General features: G+C 37.0%; 1 protein-coding gene across 8 annotated transcripts in view; it reads left to right on the top strand.

Moving 5' to 3' along the window:
• Positions 1-27,271, top strand: part of LOC130559876 (disks large-associated protein 2-like) — a 127,036-nt gene that overhangs the window by 58,048 nt on the left and 41,717 nt on the right. For 7 of the 8 annotated variants that reach the window (XM_057343186.1, XM_057343179.1, XM_057343178.1 and 4 more), the window contains one exon: positions 11,877-11,909. The exons of the other annotated variant lie outside the window; for it this stretch is intronic. In XM_057343186.1, coding sequence (XP_057199169.1) covers positions 11,877-11,909 — 33 coding nt within the window. The remainder of the gene's footprint in view (positions 1-11,876; positions 11,910-27,271) is intronic. 8 annotated transcript variants of the gene reach the window in all.

Raw genomic sequence — 27,271 nt, 5'->3', positions numbered from 1 at the left:
AAAAATTGTGTTTTTTAGAGTAAGTGAATTAGTGGCTGAATCAGCACAGTGTTTTGTGACTAAAGCTTTTTAAACGTCTGTATCAGTAAGGACAAGGAATTATGCACTTTTTAGGAAACTTAATGACGAAATTAAATAGCATCAAAACAATTGTGGCATGCACGTTGACATAAATTGTACAGTATATCACTTTTTACAGTGTATACACTGTATTTCCCAAATCAGTGCCTTTTTGTCTGCGTGTTAAATTAGTCATTTTAAAGGGATAGATCTCCCAAAAATGAAAATTCTGTTTATAAAATTATTTGTTCTGCTGAACACATATGAAGATATTTTGAAGAATGTGGGAAATAGAACAGTTACGAAATGTACACAGGTTTGGAACAACTGTGAGCAGCTCTTTTTCCCACTGGTCGAACTTACAATTTGGTCGCACCCTTTTTTATAGTAATCATAATGTCCTTGCATAATGACCTCAGTTGATGAATCGTTCTGTTAATTTGTCACTCTATCTTTTAAAATAGTCGGCTATAGACCGCTTCATATTTGCACTTTAACACTTGCGAGCCCAATACATCTAAAATTAATGCAAAGAAACTTTTTTGTATTTGTTATTTTATATAGTTGTTATTATTTCGTTTTATATTCAAGTTATATACAGTATTGGCTATGAAATGATCTGACACAAATATAACCTGTCGCTCTCCACAATCCTCCTTTATTGCCCCCTTTGCAAAAAGCTGTAATTTTGCCACTGGCCTTCTTTATTTTTACCACATAAAATTAAATTAAATTAGCTAGCTCAAAACTCAAAAGTAACTCGGAACTAAATTATTATATATGTACTTTACTGCACATTGTCATAAATAAACTTGAAATGCTTAATCTTACTAACCACTCTTGTTAAATGGTCTAAGCACGCTTGTGTTCTGATGTGTTTTGAGTGACTGATTTGATGGGTTCAGTCAGTGAGTCGTGAGTTAAGTGTTTGATATGTGAGTTTTTTTCAACAAAATGAGTCATTACGTCACGAATCGAACATTGATGCGCTGTTTGTTTTTCACAGCTGTTAGGACATCGCAAAAGATAGAAGTTAACAAGGAAAAAACATTTCAAAGTGGATAGGAACCTTTATGTCAGCTGCATGTGCGGAACACTTGTCAGGGAAGAAAAGGCAACATGTTTTTGAGCACATTCACACCCAGCTGTAATTCAGGTAAAAATATTCTCTGAATGCGCCACGTGAAACATGGATTCTGTCTTCCGACCTTGCTTTCGATTAACATGTGAGGTAGAGAGACAGTTCAGAAACCGACGTGTTCGACTTCATGACGCAGAACGATCGGAATATGACATCAATGTTCCGTGAGAGCGTTTTAAAAGCATATGGAGTGCTTTTATGCTGTTCTGTCTGCGCAACACCGAATGAAGTCAAACACGCTTTAGTTTGGAGACAGAGGGAGTGCACGAGCTCTATGCTCGCTGTTTCCTGCAATTATCACAAGCGTGTCATTCACCACTCGTAAATCACAGTAAATGTTCAAATAAATCCAATGCGACCCTGTGAAATTTTACCTTGCACGTTATTAAAAACTATCGCATTTTCGAGCATTTTGGGCACAGTGTAGAGCCCTGGTGAGCAATTGAAGTATCATTTTTGGGTGAACTATCCTTTTAAGGCCCCCTTGGTTGATATACCTGTTTGATATGATATACATATATCGAGGGTATCTTGCTAACACTCCTGTCCTGGCAAATCCATCTCTGAATCTTTTGCAGCTTCATTGTAGCAGGCGCGCTTTGGATCTCTGTTGAGTTGTGTGATGGAGCGCTAAAGTGCAGCGCTAATCCAGTCGCCGCCGGCTGTTAGCTGAACTTCACTTTAATGTTTCTTGTAATGGCAGCCTAACACAGGTACAGTTTAACCTCTGGCTCTGGTCCAGCTCCCTCAGGCATGAAGATCTCTGGCGCAAACATCAATCTAGGAAGATGAAGAGATTTTGATTAAATATACATGATTCAGATTCAGGTCTGAGAGGTGTCTTTTGAGGAACCAGCTTATAGCATTTGAGTGTTATTTGAGTGTTAAATTAGCATAAGCAATAGGAGATGCTACAACATTCAGGGACATCTCGGCTCCGAACATCACCATGGCAACTAGATCAGAAACGGTCATCTCAAAGGTTTTTTGTGTTGGATTATTCTGTTTGCTGCTTAAGCCATTCATGTGAAAGCGAAGCACTTACACAAACACACTTTCAAGTTACACGTCTTTTTTCTTCGCCGGAGGTAATAAGGCAAAGTTCCCCTCACCTACGAATGACTTAAGGACTTCCAGAAGCTTTACACATTGGTTGAAAAAGCGAACTGTGTTGGCGTTGGTTGCTAGGTTACTAAGGACCGAGAGAGCCTCAGATGGCTGTTCTACACTTGTTTAACATAGAGTCTGTTATTAGGTGAAAGAGCACTTCGGAGCTCTTTATTGATGCCCTGCGACCAAACTGCCGAATCCATATGAAAACTGAAGCTGAGGTTCCTGTCCAGATAGAATCTGAAGAGGGACGGAGGACTGATTTTGAGCACAAGGCTGTTAAATTGAGATTGAAAGCGTAGAGCAGACTGCATCTGCCTCTGGCCTGTTTTCTAGAAACTTTGTGATGTTGTGATATTGATGTTTGCTTGTTTAAAAGCTGCGGAGCATCTCAGAGGATTGCGCGGTTAGTGATGGTTGCGATAGTTTTCAATAAAATAAAAAAAAAGTACAAGCAAGACAAATGCAGAGTTTTATGAAATCCACATGCATTCAGCAATTAAATATGAACTTCCTAATATTACAGTTTATGAAAGAAAAATTAGTTTTTTTTTGCTTTTTAAATGTTCATTATGATAATCATTCTTGTTTGCCCAGTAGAGGCATGGAAAGGCATTTAAATGGCTTAATAGTGATTTTGTGTGCAGGACCCTGAATGCATGAACCTTTTTTCAATTCCATCATTTTCCATAGTTATCTCCATTCAAATTGTCATCATACAGCGTTGATGCACGTAGGAGTCGTTGCTTGGCAACACATCATCACTAAACAATACTGTGATAATATATAAATAATACGTTTGATTCACATTTTCTTCTTTCAAATCAAATACATTGCCAGTGAATGCTCAGACCAGTTCAAATTCTGCGACGCACAATGTTCTCTCGGCAAACAAACAAAAATAATGCATGAATCATTTAAGAGTCATCCTTGGATGCGTTCCGTTTTTCCAACCAGCAGTAATACAGCAGTTAACAACTGAAACTGGGTCAGTCCTAAGTGACGTTGTGGATTGGGTCGGTCGTAGCCAGCCAGCTCAGATTCACATCTGCTGCGCGCTGCTCTTTGTCTCTTTCTGACACACTCGGGCAGCAGGTGTATTAACTGAGAGCCTGGTGAGTGCACTGTGCCAATTACTTATCATTAAGAAACTCTTAATGATTGTCGTTTGATTTTGTTGTTTTAGACACATTTGGAGCATTTCTCACCAGTCTTTTGCAGAGTTTTTAGATGTGTCATTGATAATGCACAGTTAGGTCAATGTAGGGAAGTAAACCCAGACAGTTTGATTAGGTCTTGTATCACCCTGAAGGGGTTTCGTTTTTCAATTATGTTCGCTTATTGCACGGCTGCTCATCAAATAAATAAATTCATGATATATTGATTTGTGTTAAAATTACTTTGTCATTCTTGTAAATTAATTTAAAGTTCCTGCTAAGAAAACCAATCAATCAGCCCATCAACAAGATAAATATTGGAAGAATATTATGTTATATTGATATATTAGATTGTTAATCTGTAGGCCTAGTGTATTTTTCAGTGGACTAGTTTAGCTACAGTGTTACGGTCTCTTTTTGACTCAACAAATTTCAATGTAATGTAATATGTATATGTATATAATATAGAGATGCACCGATATATCGGGCAATAATAAAAGCAATTTTTCAATCGATTATCAGGGCCGATATATCCTGTCAATCAAAAGAGGACAGGAAAATGCTATGAATTTGTGCTCTTTATATAGAAAATGTTAAGAAACATCACCAGTTTGATGTTCAATATCAATAGTCAATATATGAATTAATTACATTCAGAAAGTTAAGAAGTATTCATTTAATCTTCAGAATTGGTATCGGCAGATATCAGTCTGAATAATCAGCATTTGTGAAGAAATTTAGTATCGGTTCATCTCTAATATACTATATACAGTTGAGGCCACAAGTTATGGCATATTTTTGTATGTTAGATTCAAATCCATATTCCCTGATACTTTGTAGTTTACTTTCTTGCCAAGTAATTTAGTTAAATAATACCTTACCTTCTCTTCACTTTATACCGTACACCTCATATTTTCATGCTTTCTTCTGACCTGTTGGGTCATTTAAAGCAAATATTGTGCAAATGTGCCCTCTGGACATCACTTTTGCCCATTCTGTATACTGTATATGATATACAGTTTATGTTCATTATACAAAAATGTTTGACACAATGGTGCCATTATTATAAGCTGTGTAACCACCTCTGTTTCTGATGCAGAAAAAATGTGTGTCTTTATTTCCCTGGAGGTTTGCTGTAACTCTTGAGTTTTGAGAAAAAACAGCGTCCTCATTCCCGTCATATTTCTCCAGGGTTCCTCTCATAATCACCAGCAACGTATTAAATAAATGACAGGCATTAAGCTGGCACGCACACGCCCGCAGCTCTCTGACTGTGTGACTCGACCAGAACATGAGCTCAGAACACTGAGGGCCAATGAGAGACTGATAGCTGGTTTTAGACAGATTGTACCTGTGGGGGACAGTAAGTCACACAAACATCTGCACTCTCTCTCCCCCTAATGAAACCATACTAGGAAATCATACAAACGCCGGTCTTAGCTAATACTCTGTCTGAGATTGCAGAAGTGTCCATGGCAGCAGCTTGCTCTACTCGCTGTTATTGTGTCACCTGTACAGAAAACCTGATGCAACTGGTACGGCTCGAGCCTCGGTGGTGCACAGATGTCATTTCCTGTTAGACCTTTCACATTTTTGAGAGCAACCGGGCTAAATGTGAGCACGCCCCGAGTGTTATGACAGCATTGTGAATTCAAGCCATTTGGTTACATGTCACTGGACATTTAGATGTCAATAAATAGTGCTGATATTGTGAGAAGGTGTATAGGGGTGTAACGGTTCAAATTACTCACGGTTCAGTTTGTGTCACGGTTTTAGGGACTTCTGACAAATAATCAAGCTATAAGTAACAGCACCAATATAACAACAGAGCAAAGCAGACAATAAAATAAGATACTGTATATATACCTTTTAAGGTATAGAAATGGATTAAAATAATAAAATCTAACGTAACATTGCATATGCACAAATTAAATAAAGATGAATCATAATTGAAGTTACAGAAGCTATTGAGTCACAAGCAGTGAGTGATTTCTTTGACTTTTAACAGACAGCAGGAATATGCTGCTTTCGCTTTAAGAGGAATGAAACGGATCCAGTACACTGATACTGTACACATGCGTTGTTTTTCGTCTGTTTCGTCCGTTCACTTAAGACATAACCTACTATGTTTGTTAAGATACTCGACAAGAGGGGCATGTTTACCTACTTCGTGTGTGAATTTGTCTGTTTAAGCGCTTCAAAGACAACTCAATATTTGCGCCATGACTTTCCTTATGCATGCTTCGGATCTTCTCACAGCTCTCAAGCGAGTTTTCTTCGCGTGCCGAACCGTTGGTACAGAACAGTGCGGTTAAATTTTTTGAGAACGAGAACCGTTACACCCCTACTAGCAATGATGTACAGTTCATGTTGTCCAGAGAAATTATGCTTTTTAATGTTGTTTTTGCCATCTGACAACAACAACAAAAATAGCCATCAAAGTCATTGAAAGTTGACTATCAGTGGTCAAGGATTTTAAATGATTGTTTATGAAATTACTACACAGCATTTGACAACATACCTAAAATGGGGTTACATTCTTATTTGAAAAATGCAGTTTGTTTCTACTTTTTTTTTTTTTTTAAGTACATGGTTTTCTAAAGTAGTATTGCCATCTGGTACCATCACTGTACCACTCTTGTGGCAATACCACGATACTTTTTTGTAATGCAAAAAGTAGTTTTACCTTGTCAAAAAAATTGTGTCTTATTATTCACTTGTGGTTATTAGGAAGAGATGGGGAAATAGGATCATGACATCGCAGGCCAGATTTAAACCTTAATCTCCTATATGAGCAACACGGCTTTAAGGGATAGTTCGCTCAAAAATCTAAATTTCTTTCATCTTTTACTTACCCTCACATCATTCTATACCTGTACGACTTTCTTTCTTTTGCAGAACACAATAGAAGATATTTTGAAGAACGTTGGTAACCAAACAGCATTGCCTCCATAGACTTCCATTGTGGACACAACACCGCTGACATATTTCTCAAAATATCTTCTTACTTAGTTTCGAATGACATGAAGGTGAATAAATGCTGACAGAATTTTTATATTTGTATGTTTTGGGTGATCTATCTCTTAATACGTGTTCTCCACCACTTCTACTTCTCTACTTCCTCAGCTGTAATGATAAGCTTTTGCCTCAACAAAATAAGCCATCTTAAAAATCATCAGTGTTCTTGAAACCTTTCGATGTCCTTTCCTGAGGTTCAAATCGAGTCACAATGCTATATTGCCATCGCCATCAGCAATGACTCTTCACAGTTTAAAAGGAAGAACCGGAATGACCTCTTCATGTCAACTCCGACTCTCTCACTCTCCTCCGTCTCATCTATCATCTGTCTCTCTCTCTTTTCCTGTCTCTGAGGTCTGTATGCTCTACTTCTGCTCTTGACGCCTCAGTGAGCCAATTCATGAAACCGGAGTGAGAGAAGCAGCACAGAGAGGTGAAGATGAAAGGATGAAACAGAGATAGTACGAGAAAAATGAGAGAATTATAAGGCCACAGGATGAAAAGAGGGGAGGGGAACGTCATTAAAGATGTTGAAAGTGGAGGCCACAGAACAAGCGCTTGGTGAAGGATTCTCATATAATACATGAGGGTGTTCGTCCGTGAAGAATTCCATCACTCTTCAAACCTCACACAGAATTGCTCAGCACAATAGCTTCACTTCATTCATTTACACACACACAGAGATAAAACAAGCAAGACGCTGGTGCACAGAGGAGACATAATTCAGATGGACAGATGTTTGCGAAGCCTCACAGGTGTTACGGTTTATAATATGTTATTTGACTTTACCCTTTAGACACAAGAAGCCACATTGAAATTGAATTGACAGTATTTGTTAAAACCACATGAACAAAAGTGAAAGTGACTTGATGTGTACATTAGTAGTCGCAACCTATTTGGCATTGGGTTACATTAGATGAATCTGGCTGATGCCAGTCGTCACAGACAAAAAGTTATTGTCACGTACAGTATATAAAGGCATTTGTGACAGGAAGTTTTGTTTTTTATTCTTTAAAATTCACAAAACAAGTTACAATCTTCACTGTGTACAGGTCTGTGTGCGCTTTTCTGTATCCCGTGATTTGTCAAGTTTATTTTAAGATTCTGGATGTTTAGTAATATATGACAAGTCTGTTCTGTGCCTCAGAGAGCATGGGAAAATATATCAGAACAAGAAAGAAAATAAGCATCAGTCTAACACCTTTCCCAACACTCTCAAACACACACACACACACACACACCACACACACACACACACACACACACGCACACACACACACACACACACACACACACACACACACACACACTCACACTCATCTATTTCGAAACTTCAATAGTTTTGTGAGGAAAAAAAGAATTGGTTCTGGACCCATTGCACCGTGTTTTTAAGCAAATGGATATTGGAAAAAGAACAGCAAAGACGGTCAAGGACTCGTATCAAAACTAATGTAAGAGATGGGACTTTTGTATTGCATCTCACCTTTATCACTACTGAATTTAGCAGAGAACACATTTAAAAAGATGGAGGAAGGAAGTGATCCAGTTATTTTTTAAATATAGCTTTGAATAGAGTAAATCATTATTAGTATTATTGTTTTAATGTTAAGCTGCTTTGAGAAAGTGACTAATCTCACTTTGCAAGCGAAAGATGCTCTTTTAAAATGGTTAAGAACAGATGCAAAGATTTTTTCTAGTGATGTAATTATACAGCAAAATGTCCCTTGTTATAACAGTTAGTGTATAACTTCATCAAAACTGCTGTCTAGATCTGTCTAAAGATAGTCCCATACTGAGCCAGGTATTATTGAACGTCTGCTCCTCTAAAATCGATCTGTATTGTCAGGTGCTTTGAATGAGTCCATCTCACTCTTGCTGACTAGCAGATAATAGCACCTCTGGGATCCTTTACATTGAGGCCTCATGCTGATCTAGAGCATTTCGCCTCAGAGCAGATATTGAGGTAAATATGAGATGTTTTTTATGTGTGCTACCGGGTCAGCAGTTATAGCGGAAGAACTGTACTTCAAAATTAAAACTTGACAATGACGTATAAATTCTAGGGAGCTCTTCTGCAGACTAAGCTTTTGCAAGCAACGGTCTTCGGGTTTTATTTTTAGGTCAGAGACTTTGTGTTGCATTGCAAGCCTGACCTGAGTACTTTACTGTATTAATGTATTAACATAACTATAATGCTTAAATTATAAAATAAATTAAAATAATTACTTTATACATAGTAATATACTTTATAATACATTTGAATATTGGGTTTAACATTTAAACATTTACCTGAAATGAAGTTCACTTTGTATTGTGTTTGTTGTTTAATGCATATTTACATTTTTCACAAATAATATTTTGAAATCCAACCATTACCGGAACCCCTGCAGAACCGCTGCGGACCCCCGTTGAAGATTCTTCATAAAGTCTGATACTATCTGAAAGTCCAGAAGTGCTTTATCAGCTCCTGCAGGAGCAGTTAGCCAAGCAGAAGAGGGGTTATTTTGGAGTGCAGAAACTGAAATCAATAGCAATCTAAATAGAGTAACATGAGAATGTTTATAATACACTAGCCAGGGGACTTGTCAATATATTGTATCTACACTGTGATCATCTTTGAATTGACCTCCATTAAATATCGGAGGACTTGTTTAACGCTGTGCACAACATTATTTTACTTGTGTTAATAGGGCTGTTATTGAATGCGTGGTTAATGCACGCAGATGTGGGCGATCCATCAGCTTGTGTCGAATGATCTCATCGTATGGGAACAGAAGTTCACCAAAAAGGAAGTGTTTTGAATCTTTTCCATAATGAAATAATCGTCCGTTACTGCTCCGTCTCCTCACAGAGCAGAAGTAAAGCCTCTGTGTGCCTGTGAAAAAAGACCATAACAAAAAAAGCTAATTATCACCCCGACACTCCCACCGTTAACACTACAGCAGCTAAAGCAGACAGTGTGAGCACACAAGGCTAATATGCAAATGCTGGTGTTAATTATAGAAAGCTTCATTGTGGAATGAGACGAAACGCTTCTTTCTTGATCAGCTTGGGCTGAGGGGAGTTTGCACTTCTTTGGGGAGGATCTAAAATTCTGCTGAAAGTCACATGCTGTCGGGTTTTTCTGAGGTACAGTTTTCAAATTTGGCTAGGTACTGTACTAAAACCTAAGTCCGATTTTTTTATGTTTGTAGTTTTCGAGGACTCTGTTATCTTCTTCTTATTAAATTAATGTTTGAAACAATCGTCTTATTTGTGTCTTTTTTCCTCCTAAGGAAACATCTAAGGCAACAGTAATACATACTGTAAAAGGATAGTTCACCTCAAAATGAAAATTCAGAAAGTTGGTAACCAAACAGTGGCTCCACCCATTCACTTCTGTTGTATGGACACAAAAGGAATGTAAGTGAATTGGTGCCATCGTTGTTGTGCGGTTACCAACATCCTTCAAAATATCTTTTGTGTTGTGTGGAAGAAAGCAAGTCATACAGGTTTGAAATGTCAAGAGGGTGAGTAAATGATGACAGAATTTTCATTTTCGGGTGAGCTATCCCTTTTGTTCCTAACATGTATACATTTCTTTGTTTTGCTAAACACACAGGAAAAAATTTGGAGGAATGTCAGATCTCATCCCCCATTAACTGCCATTGTAGGGAGAACAAATACTATGGGAGTCAATGGGGGATGAGATTTGACATTCTTCCAAATCTCTTTCTGTGTGTTCAGCAGAATTTATACAGGTTTGAAACAATCTGAGGGCGAGGAAATTATGAATTTTCATGTTTGGGTGACGTATCCCTTTAAACATAGGTTGCAAGCTAATTTACGCACCTACAGTTTCTTTCTGTGGGTTGATGTCAAACGACGTTTCTCACAAAATCATACCAGAGAGCTTTACTTTATACATATTAATAATCAGGGTGAAGTAAAGATACAGTTTTAAACACTGTTTCTGTATTTATTGCCGAACAACTGATTTTTCTGTCTTTATCCCAAAAAAGTTAAGTAACAGTAAATACTGTACATGTTCTAACCCTGTATGAGGCATTAAATATATGGTGTAACTGTCTGAGGCCACAACTCAGTTTTTATATATTATTTTTAGTCCGGTGCCTTTTGACTCATGAAAGTTGGTGAGTAACAGAGCTCAGCAGGAAATAAAACAATTCTGAAAGTTTCAGTTTGAGGGACCTTGAGGTAAGATTTGTAGAGGTTGATCTGGCCCCATACTTTCAGAGAGTAAAAGTTTGAGTAAAATCGGCAATGAAATGCAAATATATACTAAGGGAAAAGGATAAAAGCTCCACTGCACTTGGTGCAGGTTTCATTGTGAGAGGAAGACTAATGTCTCTCACGTCTTAAGATCTTTAAGGATGGCTAGCTGTCATATGTGATTGACTGCAGATTGTAAATTAGGTCAAAGGTTCTCTGGTTATCTAATGAGGTGTATAATTAATGAACAGCTTGTTTCATTTAGAAGTGACCATGTCTGCGTAATTGCTGTGAATACTTTGCCTTCGTGCATCTGCAATGATCTGACCGTCAAAGGTTCTGTTGCAGGAGGAAAAATATTGAAAGTAATTATTTATAAGCACCTTTGTTTCAAATGACTGCCTTGACTCATGACTCGCATTATTTTTTTCTTTCTACTCTATAATCTTTTGCACCGGTATAACATTTGACATTTCAGAACACACTGCATATTTGACAGAGTTGATGGTAAGGCAATACTTGAGTCCCCCAGAAACACGTCTCTCAAAATTCTTATGAACAAATGACTGGCATTTGTTAATTGGCGGCAAGGGAATAAGACATTTTAAATAGACAGCGCTATTGAATGAATATTCAAACGGATCTACTCGTCGAATCATCAATTCAGATGAACAACAGTAATTTAAACTGGCGCTGTACCGCCGCAAGGCCTTTTATAATACAGCACTTATTTTTAATGTCCATTGAAATGAAAAGGAAAAAGACCAATTAAATTGATACATGACAGAGTTTGTAGAGTGTTAACTTTTTCTTACAGTACATCTTAATTTTACGAGCCTGTGTATTTTTGTACAGAGATTTACGTTTGTTGTTTTACTGAATGTAAAGTATATGGATATAAAAAATGTTTGTAATTACTTTAAAATACTTTGAAATGCATCTCAGGTTGATTGTAGGGAAATCCTGGTAAATCTCAGCGCAGGTGGGAATAACAGATGCATGAATTAATTTATGGTTAAAATTCATCTTTAATGTTCAACATGGCATCTGAAACTACAAATGTGAAAACTGAAAAACACACAAAAGGTTGATGTTCCTGTAAGATAATCATTCTTTCAATAACAATGTCTAAAATTCCTTAAAGTTCTCTCTCTCTTGTTGTTTTTCTGGTTTTGTAGACTCACAGTGCACGTTGTGTGGTGAGACCGAAGGTAAGTGTATTGTTCATCTCCGCAACAAAGCTTTTGCTTACTCCAGATCTCTGTGTGGGTTCCAGGTAGTTAACACTTAACCCAAACGTTTATGTGTTTTAATGGCACGATGGGGAGTTCCAAAAGCACATGTGCTGGTCTTGTTTTAATGCTTAAATTCATCATGATGCTCAGCTGCTTGTGGCCATTGTGTTGTGAGTCCTCACTGCTTCCATCATCACAGCTGGCTGAGCTGCCACAGAAACAAAGCTGCAACCCTCTGGTTTACTCCACTGTCCATGCTGCTCTGCTAACACCACTGATTCACAAACATATTGAGCAGGAATACGGCTAATCTGCTTGGATCTTTCTTTCTTTCTTTCTTTCTTTCTTTTTCTCAATGCACGAATGTTCTGTTATTGTATGCTTGGTACTTTGCATGTTGTTTCAGTGTATATCAGTGCAGTACTTTTTGTGATTCAGGATGAGTCAGATAGATTGGTACAATTATCTTCACAGATGATTATCTTCAACAGATGGAAATGGATTTTAACAGTTGGAAACAGATTTATTCTCCAAAGCCTATTTCAGTGGTTCCGAAACGTTTGACTATGGTGTACCTCTTCAAACATTTTGTGTACCCCTCTCTTTGGAGTCACAGGCTACAGTTACTGTACATAGTATGCATATATTAATAATAGCATTAATACAATATACAATATTAAAACATCATATATTTTTATTGTATAATGCTATACATGTACAGTATGCCATGAAATAATCTAATTTTAAATAGCTTACTGTCTATTCCATCTACAGTACATCTGTGCATTCTTCCTGCTTGTTATGTACTTGCGAAAGGAAGTAAACACATAACTGCACACTTTGCCAAATCAGGTCTGCATGCAAGTCAACCTTTAAAGACCCGCTTATACCGTCTAAAACGTGCAAGAGTTAAGCAAGCTTTATCAGATCATTTCTATGGTATCTTGTGTAGAAGTCATTTTGGACTGTTTGTATTTGAGCTCAGAGGATATGACATGATGTGCAGTCAAGTGAATGTGATTTGATCCTTTTTGAACTTTTGACAAATACAGGAAGATTTTAAGCTGTATAGCAAGAAAACAAAATTCAAAGTGTCAGCATGATGCCTCATTCTTTGATATTTCAATGAATAAATGACTGACAGAGACCCAACCTCTATCAGCCAATCACTGAGGTCGTAGTCAGTAATCTTGCGACATCATCCATAGCAACGATGTCAACCCCGCCCCTTTCTCATAGTTTAAGATTTCTCTCTGCTCTTTAGTAAAATTTGCTCTCAGCAGCGTTGTGAATAGGTTTTAAGAGGAAACGCTTCACTGAAAACTTTACAGCTGTTTAGGAGAGCTCTTAGTGGTAAGATCAAATGTTTTGTGAATACGGGCCCAGATCAGATATAGTCAAAATTCCTCCGTGTGCTGTCATATATTCAAGTGACTAACTACTTTTATAACCACTCCCATTGTGCATATTGAATCTTTCAGCAAAAGGGCCACAGCAGCTTCAGATTGTAGAAACTGTGTTTTTACTCTTACTTGTTTACATTACAGTGGACATAATGATGAAAACTGACTTCCAGTAGTCTTACAGTAGGGCTGAGCAATATAGCTGTAACGTATATACAATATAGGGCGAATTCAGGTAAAATTAGGACACTTTTTGACATTGATATGATATTAACAATAGTAATATTAATGCCATTCAAAGAACAGTTCACTCAAAAAGGAAAATATTCTCACCATGTACTTTATTCTGTCATGGTTCTGCCTCTTCTTGTCATGTCTTTCTTGGTCTTGTGTATTCACTCTTGTGTCATTATAAACTGTTATGTCTTTATTCTTCAGAGCACAAAAAAAAATAATTTAATGAATTTCCAGTTGGGCAAATTCAATACTATAGCAGTGAACTTTTTAATATCAGTTATTATTAATGATAGTTTTTTTTTTACCAAAACCAAATGTTTGAATGTACGAAATGATCAGTAAGCCGCACATACTTTATAAAGCTTAAAGTGAGTCATAATGTACCGCCATTGTATTCAGTTCAGCCAACTGGATATTCATTAAATGATCTCTTTTTGTGTTTGGCACACGAAAGAAAGCCATACAGGTTTCGAGCGACATGAGGGTGAGTAAATTATGTGACAGTTTTCATTTTTAACCAAACTACTGTAATCATTTACTTTAAATATTAATAGTAATGTTTCTTAATTTTGGCAGCAAAAGTATTATTAATATAATGTTAATATTTAATACAGTATATTCTCCCAGACCTACATTATCTGACGTTGCTAGAGGTTTTGCTGTGACCTGCAGGATGAATTGAGTGTCCTCGTGTAACAGATTTACAGCAAGAAAGACAGAAATAAAGATGACTGTGAAAATGGGTAGGATTAGTTAAAGGGATACTTCACCTAAAAATGAAAATTCTGTCATCATTTACTCACCTTCGAGTTCCAAATCTATAAAAATGTCTTTGTTCTGATGAACACGGAGAAAGATATTTGGAAGAATGCTTGTAACCAAACAGATCTTGCTCACCATTGACTCCCATAGTAGGAAAAATTACTTTATCATTTTTTTGTTCTGTTGAACACAAAAGAAGACAGCAAACAGTTCTGGGGCACTTTTGACTACCATTGTGTTTTTTCCTACTATGGTAGTCAATGGGGGGCAAAATCTGGTTATAAGCATTCTTCCAAATATCTTTCTCTGTGTTCATCAGAACAAAGAAATGCATCCAGATTTGGAACAACTCAAAGGTGAGTAAATGATCACAGAATTTTCATTTTTAGGTGAAGTATCCCTTTAAAAAAACAAAACAAAAGAAAACATGATGGCAGTTTATCAGGCCAGAGGCCGTACTCTAGATCCAAGTGCAAACTCTCATCAAAACCTGCAGTTCATTCGAGTGGCAGTCGAGATGTGTTGGAGGCTGGTGGCAGGCAAAGGCTATGTGTGGAAGAAATCTATAACTGCAGAAACACAGAAAACACACATTGACAAGAGACCAGTGCATCGTTGCAGTTTGATGGGGCTGCAAAGTGATTTGGATACAGTATGCGACTTGAATAGGATTTTGATATTTTGTTTGTCTGAGTATCATGACATAATTATATAGTCATGTTTTGGGAGTGGCATGTTACTGTATATTATACATGTACGAATCCTATATTTATTTCTGCATCATGTAAATGCATTGTGACTTTCTGAATCAAACACCAAAACAGAACAGGAATAATCTCTCAGAAGGAGTGTGGAAATGGTATTTAGCTGCAGTATGTCTGTGTGAAATTCACTGCAAAAAAATGAATTTCTTTCTTACTAAGCATTTTTGTCTTGTATTCTAGTACTAAAAATTCTCAAATCAAGATGCATTTATTTGACAAGGAAAGTGACTCAAGAGCTTTGTTTAATGAAAGAAAATATAAGAATAAAGTACAGTAAGTTTGTTTAAAATGAGCAAAAGGAAATCTGCCATAGGGATAAGAAAAAAGGATTAGTTCACCCAAAAATGAAAATTTTGTCTTCATTTACTCACCCTCAAGTTGTTCCAAATCTGTAAATTGTTTTGTTGTGATGAGCACAGAGAAACATATTTGGAAAAATGCCTGTAACCAAACAGTTCTTGGCCACCATTGACTACCATTGTAGTAAAAAATTCTTTGTAAATGTCTTTGTTCTGTTGAACAAAAAAAAGATATTCTGAACAATGCAGAAGAGCAAACAGTTCTGGGGCACTTTTGACTACCATTTTTTTTTTTGACAGAATTTTTATTTTGGGGTAAACTGTCCCTTTAAATATCCGGTTGAACGTGCAGTTTCTGCCAATCTCACATTAATCTTGAGTACAGAGTAGTATTGCTTTTTTCTATCTTCGAAGAATATTTAGTTTGGTCACATTTACAAAAGATAGATACAGCTGTACGATTATTTACGGAAAAATACCACCTCCTGGGGGTGTGCGGGGAGGTGGGGAGGGAACTAAATCACGAGCACACAATACGTCATCTGACTTAGTTTCACTTACCGCGTGTGGTTCATGTCAGGCATCTTTAACGCTGGGGCCACGCCATCTATCAGTTTCAAACGATATGCAAATCCAGCGTAATGTCCACCGTTTATATAACATCCATGACTGAAATGCCGTGAACAAACAAACACACCTCAACTTCTCTCACTATCGTAAGAGTAACGAGTAATCTTGATGGTAAGCGGGTCTTCCTATCGGTTGATGCGTGGACGGGCTATTTCTTTTGTCTTGCCGTGTGCTTTTCTGGGAGAATTGCCCAATAAGGGACCAAGAAGTTGTTACATAACGGTTTTCCATGTTCTAAAAAAACTTTCCGCAGCCTACACGAACCTTGGGGGAGTGTATTGAGCACAGAAATACTATGTAATACGTCCAACTCGTTTTTTGACAAGTTGACCATGTTAAGCATGAGAAGCCAGCACGTTTAACTTTGTAAAGAAGTCAGAATGCATGAAACAGCATTAAATCACCCCTTTAAGTTTGTTTACTTAAAGCCTTTATGTATAATGCATTACAAAGGGTTATAAAAATGTATGATGCATTATAATTGTTCATAATGTGTGTTGTAATACATGAAATGTTGTAAAGAATTATAATCTAATTAAAAATGCAAAGTGTAACAATTAATTGACAAGTGTTATTATGTATTAACTGTAGTTACAATTATTCATAAGGCAAGGCAAGGCAAGGCAAGGCAAGTTTATTTATATAGCACATTTCATACACAAGGGCAATTCAAAGTGCTTTACATAAAATGAATGACAAAGAGAAATAAGACGTATCTTTAAAATGCAAATGATTTAAGATCACAAATACAACTTTAGATTTTAAGAAACAATAAAACAGCAAAAAAAAGAGTGTATATATAAAAAAGAACAAAATAAGAAAATTTGAAATAGAAGTGCAGTTGATGTAAACCAGCACAGTGCTCAGGTTGTATATGCACAGCTAAACAAGTGTGTTTTTAATCTGGATTTAAAAGTAGCTACTATTGGTGAACATCTGATGTCTTCTGCAAGCAGATTCCAGCTACGGGTGGCGTAATGGCTAAATGCTGACTCGCCTTGTTTTGAGTGAACCCTTGTTATCTCTAACTGACTTGATCCTAATGATCTGAGAAGTCTGTTTGGTTTATAGTCAATAAGCATGAGATGTATTTAGGTCCTAGACCATTGAGTGATTTATAGACAGTTAATAATACTTTGAAGTTGATTCTAAAAGTAACTGGTAACCAGTGTAAGGACCTGAGGATTGGAGTGATATGCTCAGATTTTTTGGTTCTGGTCAGAATCAGCAGCGTTCTGTATGAGCTGCAGCTGTCTGATGGTCTTTTTGGGAAGACCTGTAAGGAGTCCATTACAGTAATCCACCCTGCTGGTGATGAAAGCATGAACTAGTTTCTCTAAATCTTGGTTTGAGACGAAACATCTGATTCTGGCTATGTTTCTGAGATGGTAGTACGCTGATTTGCTTATTGCTTTGACATGACTGCTGAAACTAAGGTCAGACTCTAAAATGACACCAAGATTTTTTACCTTACTTTGTGTCATAAGACATTACAATGCATTATAAGGTGCATTACAAGGCATAATTAATACATATATGCTTTAAGTAAAGTGTTACCAGAAATTCATTTTTTGCAGTAAGAAGCCGTGTTGTGTTAAGTGAAGCCGTAACCATTTTCTGTGTGCCATTTGCAATTTTTGTGTTGGCAATCAAATGAGTTTATCCAGTTACACAGCAAATAGAAACCAGCCCATCCTCATTATGTAGTCAAAACATTTTGGTTGATAACGGCACAGACTTCATTAAAAACTTCTCTGCCTTCAGTTAGTGATACTGACTGAAATTATACAGAGCGTCAAATTTTTTTATTTAATATAATCCAATTCATAATTTAGTTGTTATAACAATTTCTGCCTCCTGCGATTACTTAAGCATTACTGTCGTAATATTACATTTTCAAGCACAAAATATGATAAAGTCATATATGGTTCATTTTTTGGGCCCGAGTGCACAGATGATAGCATGCTATTAAATATTATGTCAGGGAAGTTCAACACCGCCAGAATATAACATGTATTAATTGTCTGCAAAGTAAAATAAGAAGTACCTGTACAATAAAAAAGTTCTAAAGATTCTTTATTGTACAGGCACGTCTGAATTGACGGATTAAAATTTGGAGCAAAATATTGAATATCATTTTACTCATTATCGTGCAGACCTGTAGACAGTTTCATCGGATGCAGGCACCTGGCCCGAAGTTAACTTCAGGTCGGTTTTATTGTATATTAATTCTATAGAATTAAATTAAAACTACTCAACGGTTATTGCAGAGGTCTACCGGACATTAAGTTTGGGCCACGTAGCGTTTGCTTATGTTGTTGCCGCTGAAACCGTCAATAACTTATACCTGCTTCCATGATATTTGCAGCTATACTGTACTGGTATTCTGTACTGAATGTCTTTGTGATGGGACACAGAAGAGAGTAATGAAAAAGAAATTGAATTCAATCTCGTCGACATGAGCACACTAAATTAAATATTCAAATGAGCTAGTTACTTGTCATTGCTGTGTTCGGTCACTGTTCTCTCAATCTTTATCCTTAGCTACAGGACAATGATCAGACATCTAATCAGCGAGAAAATAATCAGCTAATGTCTCCATGACAAATGTTTATGCACTTCAATGGGCACCACGTTTAAAATCGATTCATAAGAGTCCAACTAGATTTCACAGAGTTTCTGCTCGAGTGGCTTTGAATATTGAGAGGCAAGTAGAATCATTTGCTCTAAAGAGATGTTGTGAGATTGTGTATGTGTGTGTATATGTTTAAGCTCAATTTAGCATTAGAAGATTTTTTATTGTCTTCTTTCTTAATACATGTCCCTTTGCTTTTCTCTTTTGTTGTGTTTGGCACAATTCATGCCCGCTGCTCTGCCAAGGGAGACGTGCATCTACACTGTAAACAGGGTTTTTTATCTTGACCTCGCTCCAGCGCTGGTTCACTCTCTGTGCGTGTGAACCACAGGGCCATTTATTGAATTTATTGGCAGGAAAACAAGTTGGCACACAAGACCTGACACTAAATTCTTCCTGATGTAGATTTTTCTAGCTTTTAAAGATACTCATTGAATTTATTATATGAACTAATTTTAACGCAAATCATCTTGCAAATGCAGATTTGCTGATATTTACTAAGTTTACAAAACAGCTAAAATCGCCTACAACACCATTACGTGTAATTTAAACATTATTACTGACATAAATAGCGTATACTGTATAGATATTTCTAAAGAAGACAATCTCGCAAATTTCCTGAGCGGATAATGGGAAGTAATGGAGATTAGTATTTTCGTCATAATGCAGAGTTCTCCATGATGAGAATAAAATCTGGCATACTTGTGAGGCACCATGCAGACAGTAATGAGGAGGCGGAGGGAGGTCTGGTGTCCATCCTGTCTTCACTTTTTACTCTCATCATATCCGTGCAGGTCCCCTTCAGCCTGTTCCTGCCCCAAAGCTATCTGTAATAACATTACAGACTAATGCACAGTCCCTCTGTGGGGACATACATCAACTCGCACTGAATTGGGCGGCATAGGTTTTTAATTTCAAAAATCCATTTACACTGATTAGTGGGGACATGGGACAGGTTGTCTGCCAACCACTGACTAAAGACTAAAATCGAGATCTGAATACGTCTTTTGGGCTAGTTTTACAGGTTTTATGACAAACCGTGAGGTTTATTAATTTATTTAAGAGCTTGGTTATTCCACACTGGCTTTAAACCTTATGGAGACTTTGTAGTCACTGAGAAATTCTCAACGTTTTGCTCTTGCGTTGAGCTGTTGCATTCCTGCCTTTCCTTGTGCTTTAGATGTAACTTTTTTCATGCATTTTACATGTTTCCCATCAGCCAGCAGATAAAAAAGGGAAAGAAAAAAGAAATAACTGGCATGCCTCTAGTGTAAATCCAGAAGAAGCCGATGAAATTCGCAGATTATTAAAGGTGTAAAGCATATCTGGGCCAAAGCAAAGTGTAAAATTTCCAAAACTTTTTGTGTCATATGCAACACTGCTGTGCTGACACGTTTTACGCCACACACGCTTTTTTAACTCTTTGTGTTGTGAACACTTTTTCATTTATGTTTTTAATACGGCTTTCACAAAATTTAAATCTTAAAGAGTACATTCCTCGAGATCATAAAAAATACATTTCATGAAGTGTTTAATTTTGCCGTGTTTGAATGTAAGCAATCTGCCAAGTTGTAAATCCGAAGGTGAACGAATAACAAAGTTATTAGCTTATAAAAAAGGTAATCGACTCTGAATCACGCGAACAAGCCATGACCTGTCCGAATCTTTAACCACAATGTACCTACGTCACTAGAAAAATCCCCGCCTACTGACTGCAAAAACTTAACTCTCTCCTCCCCAAACACTGTACTAGCTCGTTCGTGACGTGTGCATCATGTCTAAGAGAAGCTGTGTTCTATGTAGTGAAACTAAGTCAGTCTTATTTTCACTACCAATGGAAGAACTTCTGAGGAAAAAATGGTTACTATTTATTTTTCAAACGACACCAAAGGAGTATAAACCGAACGTTTTACTTTGCGCGCGTCATTTTACCGAAGATTGCTTCATCAATCTTGGCGCCTTTACTGCAGGATACATTAAACGTCTTTCCTTAAAAGATGTTGCAATACCAACTTTATTTGGACCTGTAAGCTCCACCGAACCACAACCTGTAAGTGTGACTCTTTATTTTTGTCTTTACTTAAAATTAAATTTGTGTGACGTTATCTCATGTCTGTGTTTAGCTAACGTTACCGTTATTTTTGGGGTTGTTACTGTTTGTTTACCTAACGTTAGCTATAAACTCGTTGCGCTAATGTAAGTGTTCAACCATATTAACTCGCAAAGTCTTTATTTCAAGAACTGCGTGGTGTACTATAGTTATAATAACATCTGAAGATACGAACACCGTACACTGTATGCCGTGATAACTAACTGTTACAAGAGAAGTGTCTAAAACAGTCCTTTTTCTTACTGGCATCTTTATAAGGATTAAAGAATGATTCGTCAGACTCGGGCTCGAACTGGTAAGGTAAAATCGACGCCATCTCTCTCTATACACTGTTAATATCCAACCACCTGCAAACCGTAATACAGCAGTAATGATAGGCGGTCCATTTGCGACACATGCTGAACGCGTTTGACCTTTCACAGCAGACTAGACCATTTGACCAATCACAGCAGACTAGACCATCTGACCAATCACAGCAGACTACACTATCTGACCAATCAGATCAGACTACGCTGGCGGAAAGGCGGAGATTACGCAGATGAATCGCGGAACGAATCATTTGAGAGTCAGTCAAGAAGTAAGGTAATAAAAACTGCTTATTATTACGAAATAATAGTATTTTTACATCATGTATGTACATAAACTTGTTGTCGGACACTCTATAAACCAAAATAAGCCCTTAAAAATATTGAGGAATGTACTCTTTAAGCTTTGATGCACAAAGCTCTGTTAGCTAATCGAAATCTTAAAGGGATAATTCACCCAAAAATTCTGTCGTCAGTAATTCACATTTATATTGTTCAAATCCTGTATATGGCTTTTTCTTCTGTGGAACACAAAAGGAGATATTTTGAGAAATGTCCCAGTGAATTTGTGTCCATACAATGGAAGTCAATGGGGCCAGTGTTGTTGGCTTCAACGTTCTTCAAAATATCTTTTTACACACACGGACGGCTTGTATGGCATGTAGGTGAGTGAATTATCATGAAATTTTAATTTAATAGTGAACTACTCCTTTAACACCTCAATTGAGTGGTAGAAACTGTCTTACATGGCCATTTCCCTACTAGTGTTGTTTAAGGAAGACTAACATTTTGGGTATCACGGTACGTGGGTGAGACACAAGGATACAGAGGACCCAGGTGCAGACAGCGGTTAAGGGGTTAACAAGACGTTTAATATAAAACAAAACAAAAACCCACGAGGGGGTAAAATGACAAAGATATAAACATGACATATAAACAGGAACACGGACTAACTACACTAGACAAGACTAAGACAACACTTGAATTAAATTACAAATAACTGAACTAGATTAGACTAAACTGAACAAGACACAGGAATTACACCACACGAATCAAAATGAACCAGCACAGGACAGAAAACACAAGGGCATTATAAAGGGATCAAATCAAGAGGGGGACAGCTGTGGGGCATGAAACAATAAATGAGCAATAATGAGGACACGAGAGGGCGGGAACAGAGACGAGACTGGAGAGAGTGTATGGCAAGCCATAAGGGCCAAAAATACCTCTCTCCACATGAAACACGTGGGTCTGTCATGATTCTGCATCAGTCAACCTTGCCTTTCTTTCACTCGCTTCCAGCTCTCCTTATTTCCTTTAGATTTGATTTAGATTTTTGCCCACCGGTATTCCATTGCCATGGAAACTGATGATGGCAGAAGGCCACCCACATGCATCTCACACACCAGGGAATTGTCAGTTGTGTTGTTAGGGATGCCCTGCTGAAAGCTTTCTGAGATCAGAGCTTTTGCTCTTGTGATGTGAAGCATAGCATTAGACCAATGCACTTCATGTCCACCACTAATGACGTTTATGGATTTAGAAGACCCAAATATGTTTTTTTGTCTTGGGTGTTTAATAAAGCACAGAGATTTTAACAATGACTGTGATTTAAGTTTTTTTTTTTAGATGAGAATGTTGTAGTAAAGGTATTGCAAATGCATTTTTAAGAAATGAGCCCAGGGGAAAATCTGTTTGATGCATTTTTCGCTGTCTTATACGTCAGTTACAGTTCCCTGTGACTCATAAGGGAGATGTTCTCTGATGTTATCTGTGACCTTTCCAGTTGTGCCGTCTAATGGTATTTAACCAGATTTGAGCCATACTAGCCAGACAGCTGTTTTTCCTCAGCGCTGCTACTGTAATTGAATCTATCCAGCCCAGTACTCCGTGTGATGTACCTGCTGAGACATATCTGTCTCGCATGGTGAGATGAAGATTATAGATTCATGCTAGGCATCGATCTCTCAGCCCCACAGGTTCTGGGTGATACTCTTGCATGGATGGATTGAGGTTTGTTTTGGAGGGTCATGTGGTCTAGAGAGAGAAACGATATGATATCTATCCAGAGAGACATGCGGTTTCAGGGGTCTTTTTGAAACGTGCTACTTTTCTGCCTAAAAATTCGAGTTTTCAGTTTTATAGAACATGCATAAACATTGTCTTTTTAAAGATGTGATACCAAATTAATACAACCACATTTTTAACTATATACTGTACATGCTGTACTTTCAGTTACACACTTTCATTTACATACTGTATAATTTAGAAGTAGATTAAAGTAGACGATTAGTTTCTGAAGGAGCTACTGTATAACTTGTGACCAGAATGTCTGTTTGCATCAGCTTTATTTCTTTGAACTGTTCGTGAATTCGACCCCATGTCACATGCACAAGCAGTTATTTACCCCCTATTCCAAATGTTTACTTTCCACCAACGAGGTTTTTGCTGGTGTGATTTTTAGAGCTACGGGGATGAAGTCTAGGGACTGAATCGGGACAGTTCTGGGATCCCCAATGCAATCAGTGCAGTGTCGCCACTATGAAAAATGTCCCATAGGGGCCACCGTCCAAATGGAGTTTTGTTGGCCACAGAGGGGGTGAGCCTGATGGGACATGTTTAAATGTTGACAGCAAATTAAATCCTGTCAAGTACAGCATCCAAGATTAAAAAGTCTGTTTGGGTAAAAGCACGATTTAAAAATTGCGAGAGGGTAGCAGTGATTTTTGATTTTGCCTTAAAGGTCCTTTACGATGGCTGACACAGAACTAAGATGTCTTCACGTTTTCGTTTCTTTGCTGAAAGAGATTTCTTTGCTGTAGAGCAGTTTGTCCATTTAGGGCTACTGTAGAAACAAAATGGCGAATTCCATGGATGGGGACCCGCAGTGTATGTAGATAGAAACAGCTCATTCTAAGGTAAAAAAACATAACGCTTCATTATGTCATTAAGGTCTTTATACATCTCTGAAGACAGTTATGTATATTATATCGCATTTATGTCAATAGATCCTCCAAATAATTACACACAGCAGTTTTAGTTCACCCAAAAAGGAAAATTCGGTTGCCATTTATTACCCCTCATGTTGTTCCAAACTCATATATAGTATAGTATAACCGACCAAAATATGTAGTACATATACGTACGTATTTATTAAACCACACAAAAGATGTCGCACAAAATGTCAGCAGTCACCATTCATTGTTTAGCAAAAATATTAAAGTGAATGGTGACTGAGGTACAGGAATTGAGTAAATCATCTACTTTTTGGTAAACTGACCTGTTACTTACTTAAATTGTATGTAATTGTATGTTTTTTATTCTTGTTTACAATTTTTGTGAATGGTTTTAGGTTTTTTTTATTATGAGGGCTTTGTTACTATTATTTATCTTTTCCTCAAATTGGGTCATTTTTATCAAAGTCTGTTGGATGCAGTAAAAAAAAAATGTAAATGGGGTCCAAAAGTCTGAGACTTGTGTGTCTTTTGTTTTAATGGCAGACTTTTGGTTCTCACTGTATGTTTGAAGGAAGCAAGGAATTGGCTGTTGGTTTCCTGATATTGATGTTCCTCATGCGTGTTGTTACTCTGAACTGCTTGTTAATGGCATACTGTAACCCTGCACCCTAACGGGGATGCTCATGCAGCCTTCTCTTAGATATTCAGAATCAAATACAGAGAACCAATTACTCTAATAGGTCTTGGCTACAGGGCACACTAATAGTTCAGCTCACACAGACCAACTGTTCTGCAGCAAGGACTTCAGCTCCACGGGCACGTTTACTGCTAAGTCCCATATAAAGTTGGCTTGCTCAGAATTCATAGTGCAATCAATCCCAAGGTTGTGGGTTGATTTCTGGGCAACACACAAACATAACATGTCTTGTGTCTTCTTTTAGTAAATGGGAAATACTGTAAATTGCCATACAGCAGTACAGACTTAGATTAGACACCAGAAAAAAGATCACACATTGTTGTTTAAAGATATAGACATTGTTTCTGGTACCACTATTTGATTGATTGTTTGTGGAAGAAAGGTTTTTACTTGCATCCAAATATGACAGATTGTTGAGTTATTGGTTGTGCTGGCCTGGTACTTTGAGTGTAGGAGAGTTTTGGAAGTAGTCTGGAAACTGTTGGACGGGTTTATTTGAGCGATGATGTCCAACAGTCTTCTGCACTCACCCACACATTCCTATACTTTCATAGCCGAGCTTCACTTCTGCTTTTCCTAGAATAAACCGTCTTAAATCCTCCTGAGAGACGTACAGGATATGCTTCTTATAAATTCTTAAAATACATGTATATACCTAGTGCTTAAATGAAGCTGTTGGAATGTACAGTAGGACCATGTAGTACAGGATAGTGTGTTTTCGCCAGTCTGACTTTTCACATTTCCGTAATATGTTAAAGGTCAATCTTCTTATGCAAGTCAATGTATATGGCAGTGTTATGGTTAAAAAGACTTGATAGGTGGATGTCACAAAGGTCGATAATCCAAGCAAATTCACTACGAGCAAAACCACCCTTTGGGGATGTCCACATTTGTAAAAACGCTATAAAATTTAGTGAATAAAGTAAACTTTGTTTGTTGGTCCTTTGAAAACAATAAAATCATAATCTAATATTTTATCATATTGCTTAGTACGGGTGTGGGTAGCTGTGTGTGAATCCCCCCCTGTGTTTGGCCTCTGCATTTTGCTTTCAGCATTTCGCTTTCAGCCAGGTGATTATCAAAGTCTAATTGTGCTGAGCACATAAAATGTCCAACAGTAACACCAGATTCGGGCTTTCGGTGTGTGTACGGTTTTTGTGTGTTTATTGTTGTGTGCTTTGTTTAATCCAAAGACTCCTAGTGTGTGACCCCTTTGGGAGCTGAACTGCAGACGACCGGCCAACTCGGATACAGTCATCTCCGCATACACAAAGACACACACTGTAAATGGATAAAACCATAAACTGTACACAATCGATTTTAACACATCCAATACAATCACATGCGGCTCAGTTTTCTCCTTTTGCCGGTGGAAGATGAAGCAATGTAATATTCTTTAGAAACTACTCTCCTCTTCTAACGGCTTCCTGCACCCATCTGATTTCTGTCTGAACTATCAGAGCTTCACAGATTCAGGGCTCTCCATTTGTGTGGCTCCAGGGTTGATAAGAGACTTGCCCTGAGCGGGTGAGGTGTGGGCAAGAGCTCTCAGTACTGTGACTGTTTCGGTCAAACACTAACTTTGTCCTTACAATAGGCATAATGAAGGTTTCTGGATGTCAGTCACTTTAAACAAACCAGCATCAATTAACTTTCCATCACTCAGTGTTTAGATTCACTTAGCGGAAAATATGACAGGCCAATCATAATTAGGTATTAAATTACATTTAATTGACCATGGAAGAAGTCATGCTTAATATGTTTACTGTTAATTCAAGTACACTGACGTTAATCAATCTCAACTGCTTCTGTGGAGCTACAGCCATAATTCCAGTCCTGTGTCCTAGCAGTTATGACAAATTAGTCTTTTTATATTTAATATTTTATTAGTATTAGTAATATGTAGTATGAATATTTAAAACAATAATAATATACACAAAATATTATAATCATATATTTTATTATTATTATTAATTCTTATAATAATAATAATTGCTGTTGTCATTATTATAATAATTATTTATAATAATAATTAATATACCAATAATTAGTAGTAATAATAATACTTATTGTTATTATTATTTATAATAATTTTATTATTGTTGTTGTTTTTATTATGTTTATGTTAGCTATGAAATCAGATTTACTAAAAACTCTTATTTTTGTATTTTTTTAATGTCCATATAGTGCAAAAAATACACCTTTAACTCTGTTTTTATATAAATATAGTTTCGTTGTGAATAAACTCTAAACAAAAGGTTTAAGTTGTGATTGTTTTTTCTTGATGTTAAGTGTGAAGTCATTGTTAAAATAATTCAGAAATTACATTAATTAAAAATGTATTATATAGGAAAGTCGCATACTTTAGGCATAGTGCTTACAGTCATAACTTTATTTTTTTTAACAAACCAGAAAAACAACTGTCTTCATACTCAGCAAACTTAAAGTCAACATTTTATTCAAGGACATTAACAGCTCTGAAGGGCAATGATAATTATACGGGTAGTGAGGTCATCAGTTTCCCAGTTGGCCAAGGTGT

The sequence above is a fragment of the Triplophysa rosa genome, linkage group LG10 (assembly GCF_024868665.1).
Source record: "Triplophysa rosa linkage group LG10, Trosa_1v2, whole genome shotgun sequence".
Classification (NCBI taxonomy): domain Eukaryota; kingdom Metazoa; phylum Chordata; class Actinopteri; order Cypriniformes; family Nemacheilidae; genus Triplophysa; species Triplophysa rosa.
The sequence above is the reverse complement of the archived record's forward strand: the minus strand, read 5'-3'. Positions and strand labels throughout refer to the sequence as shown.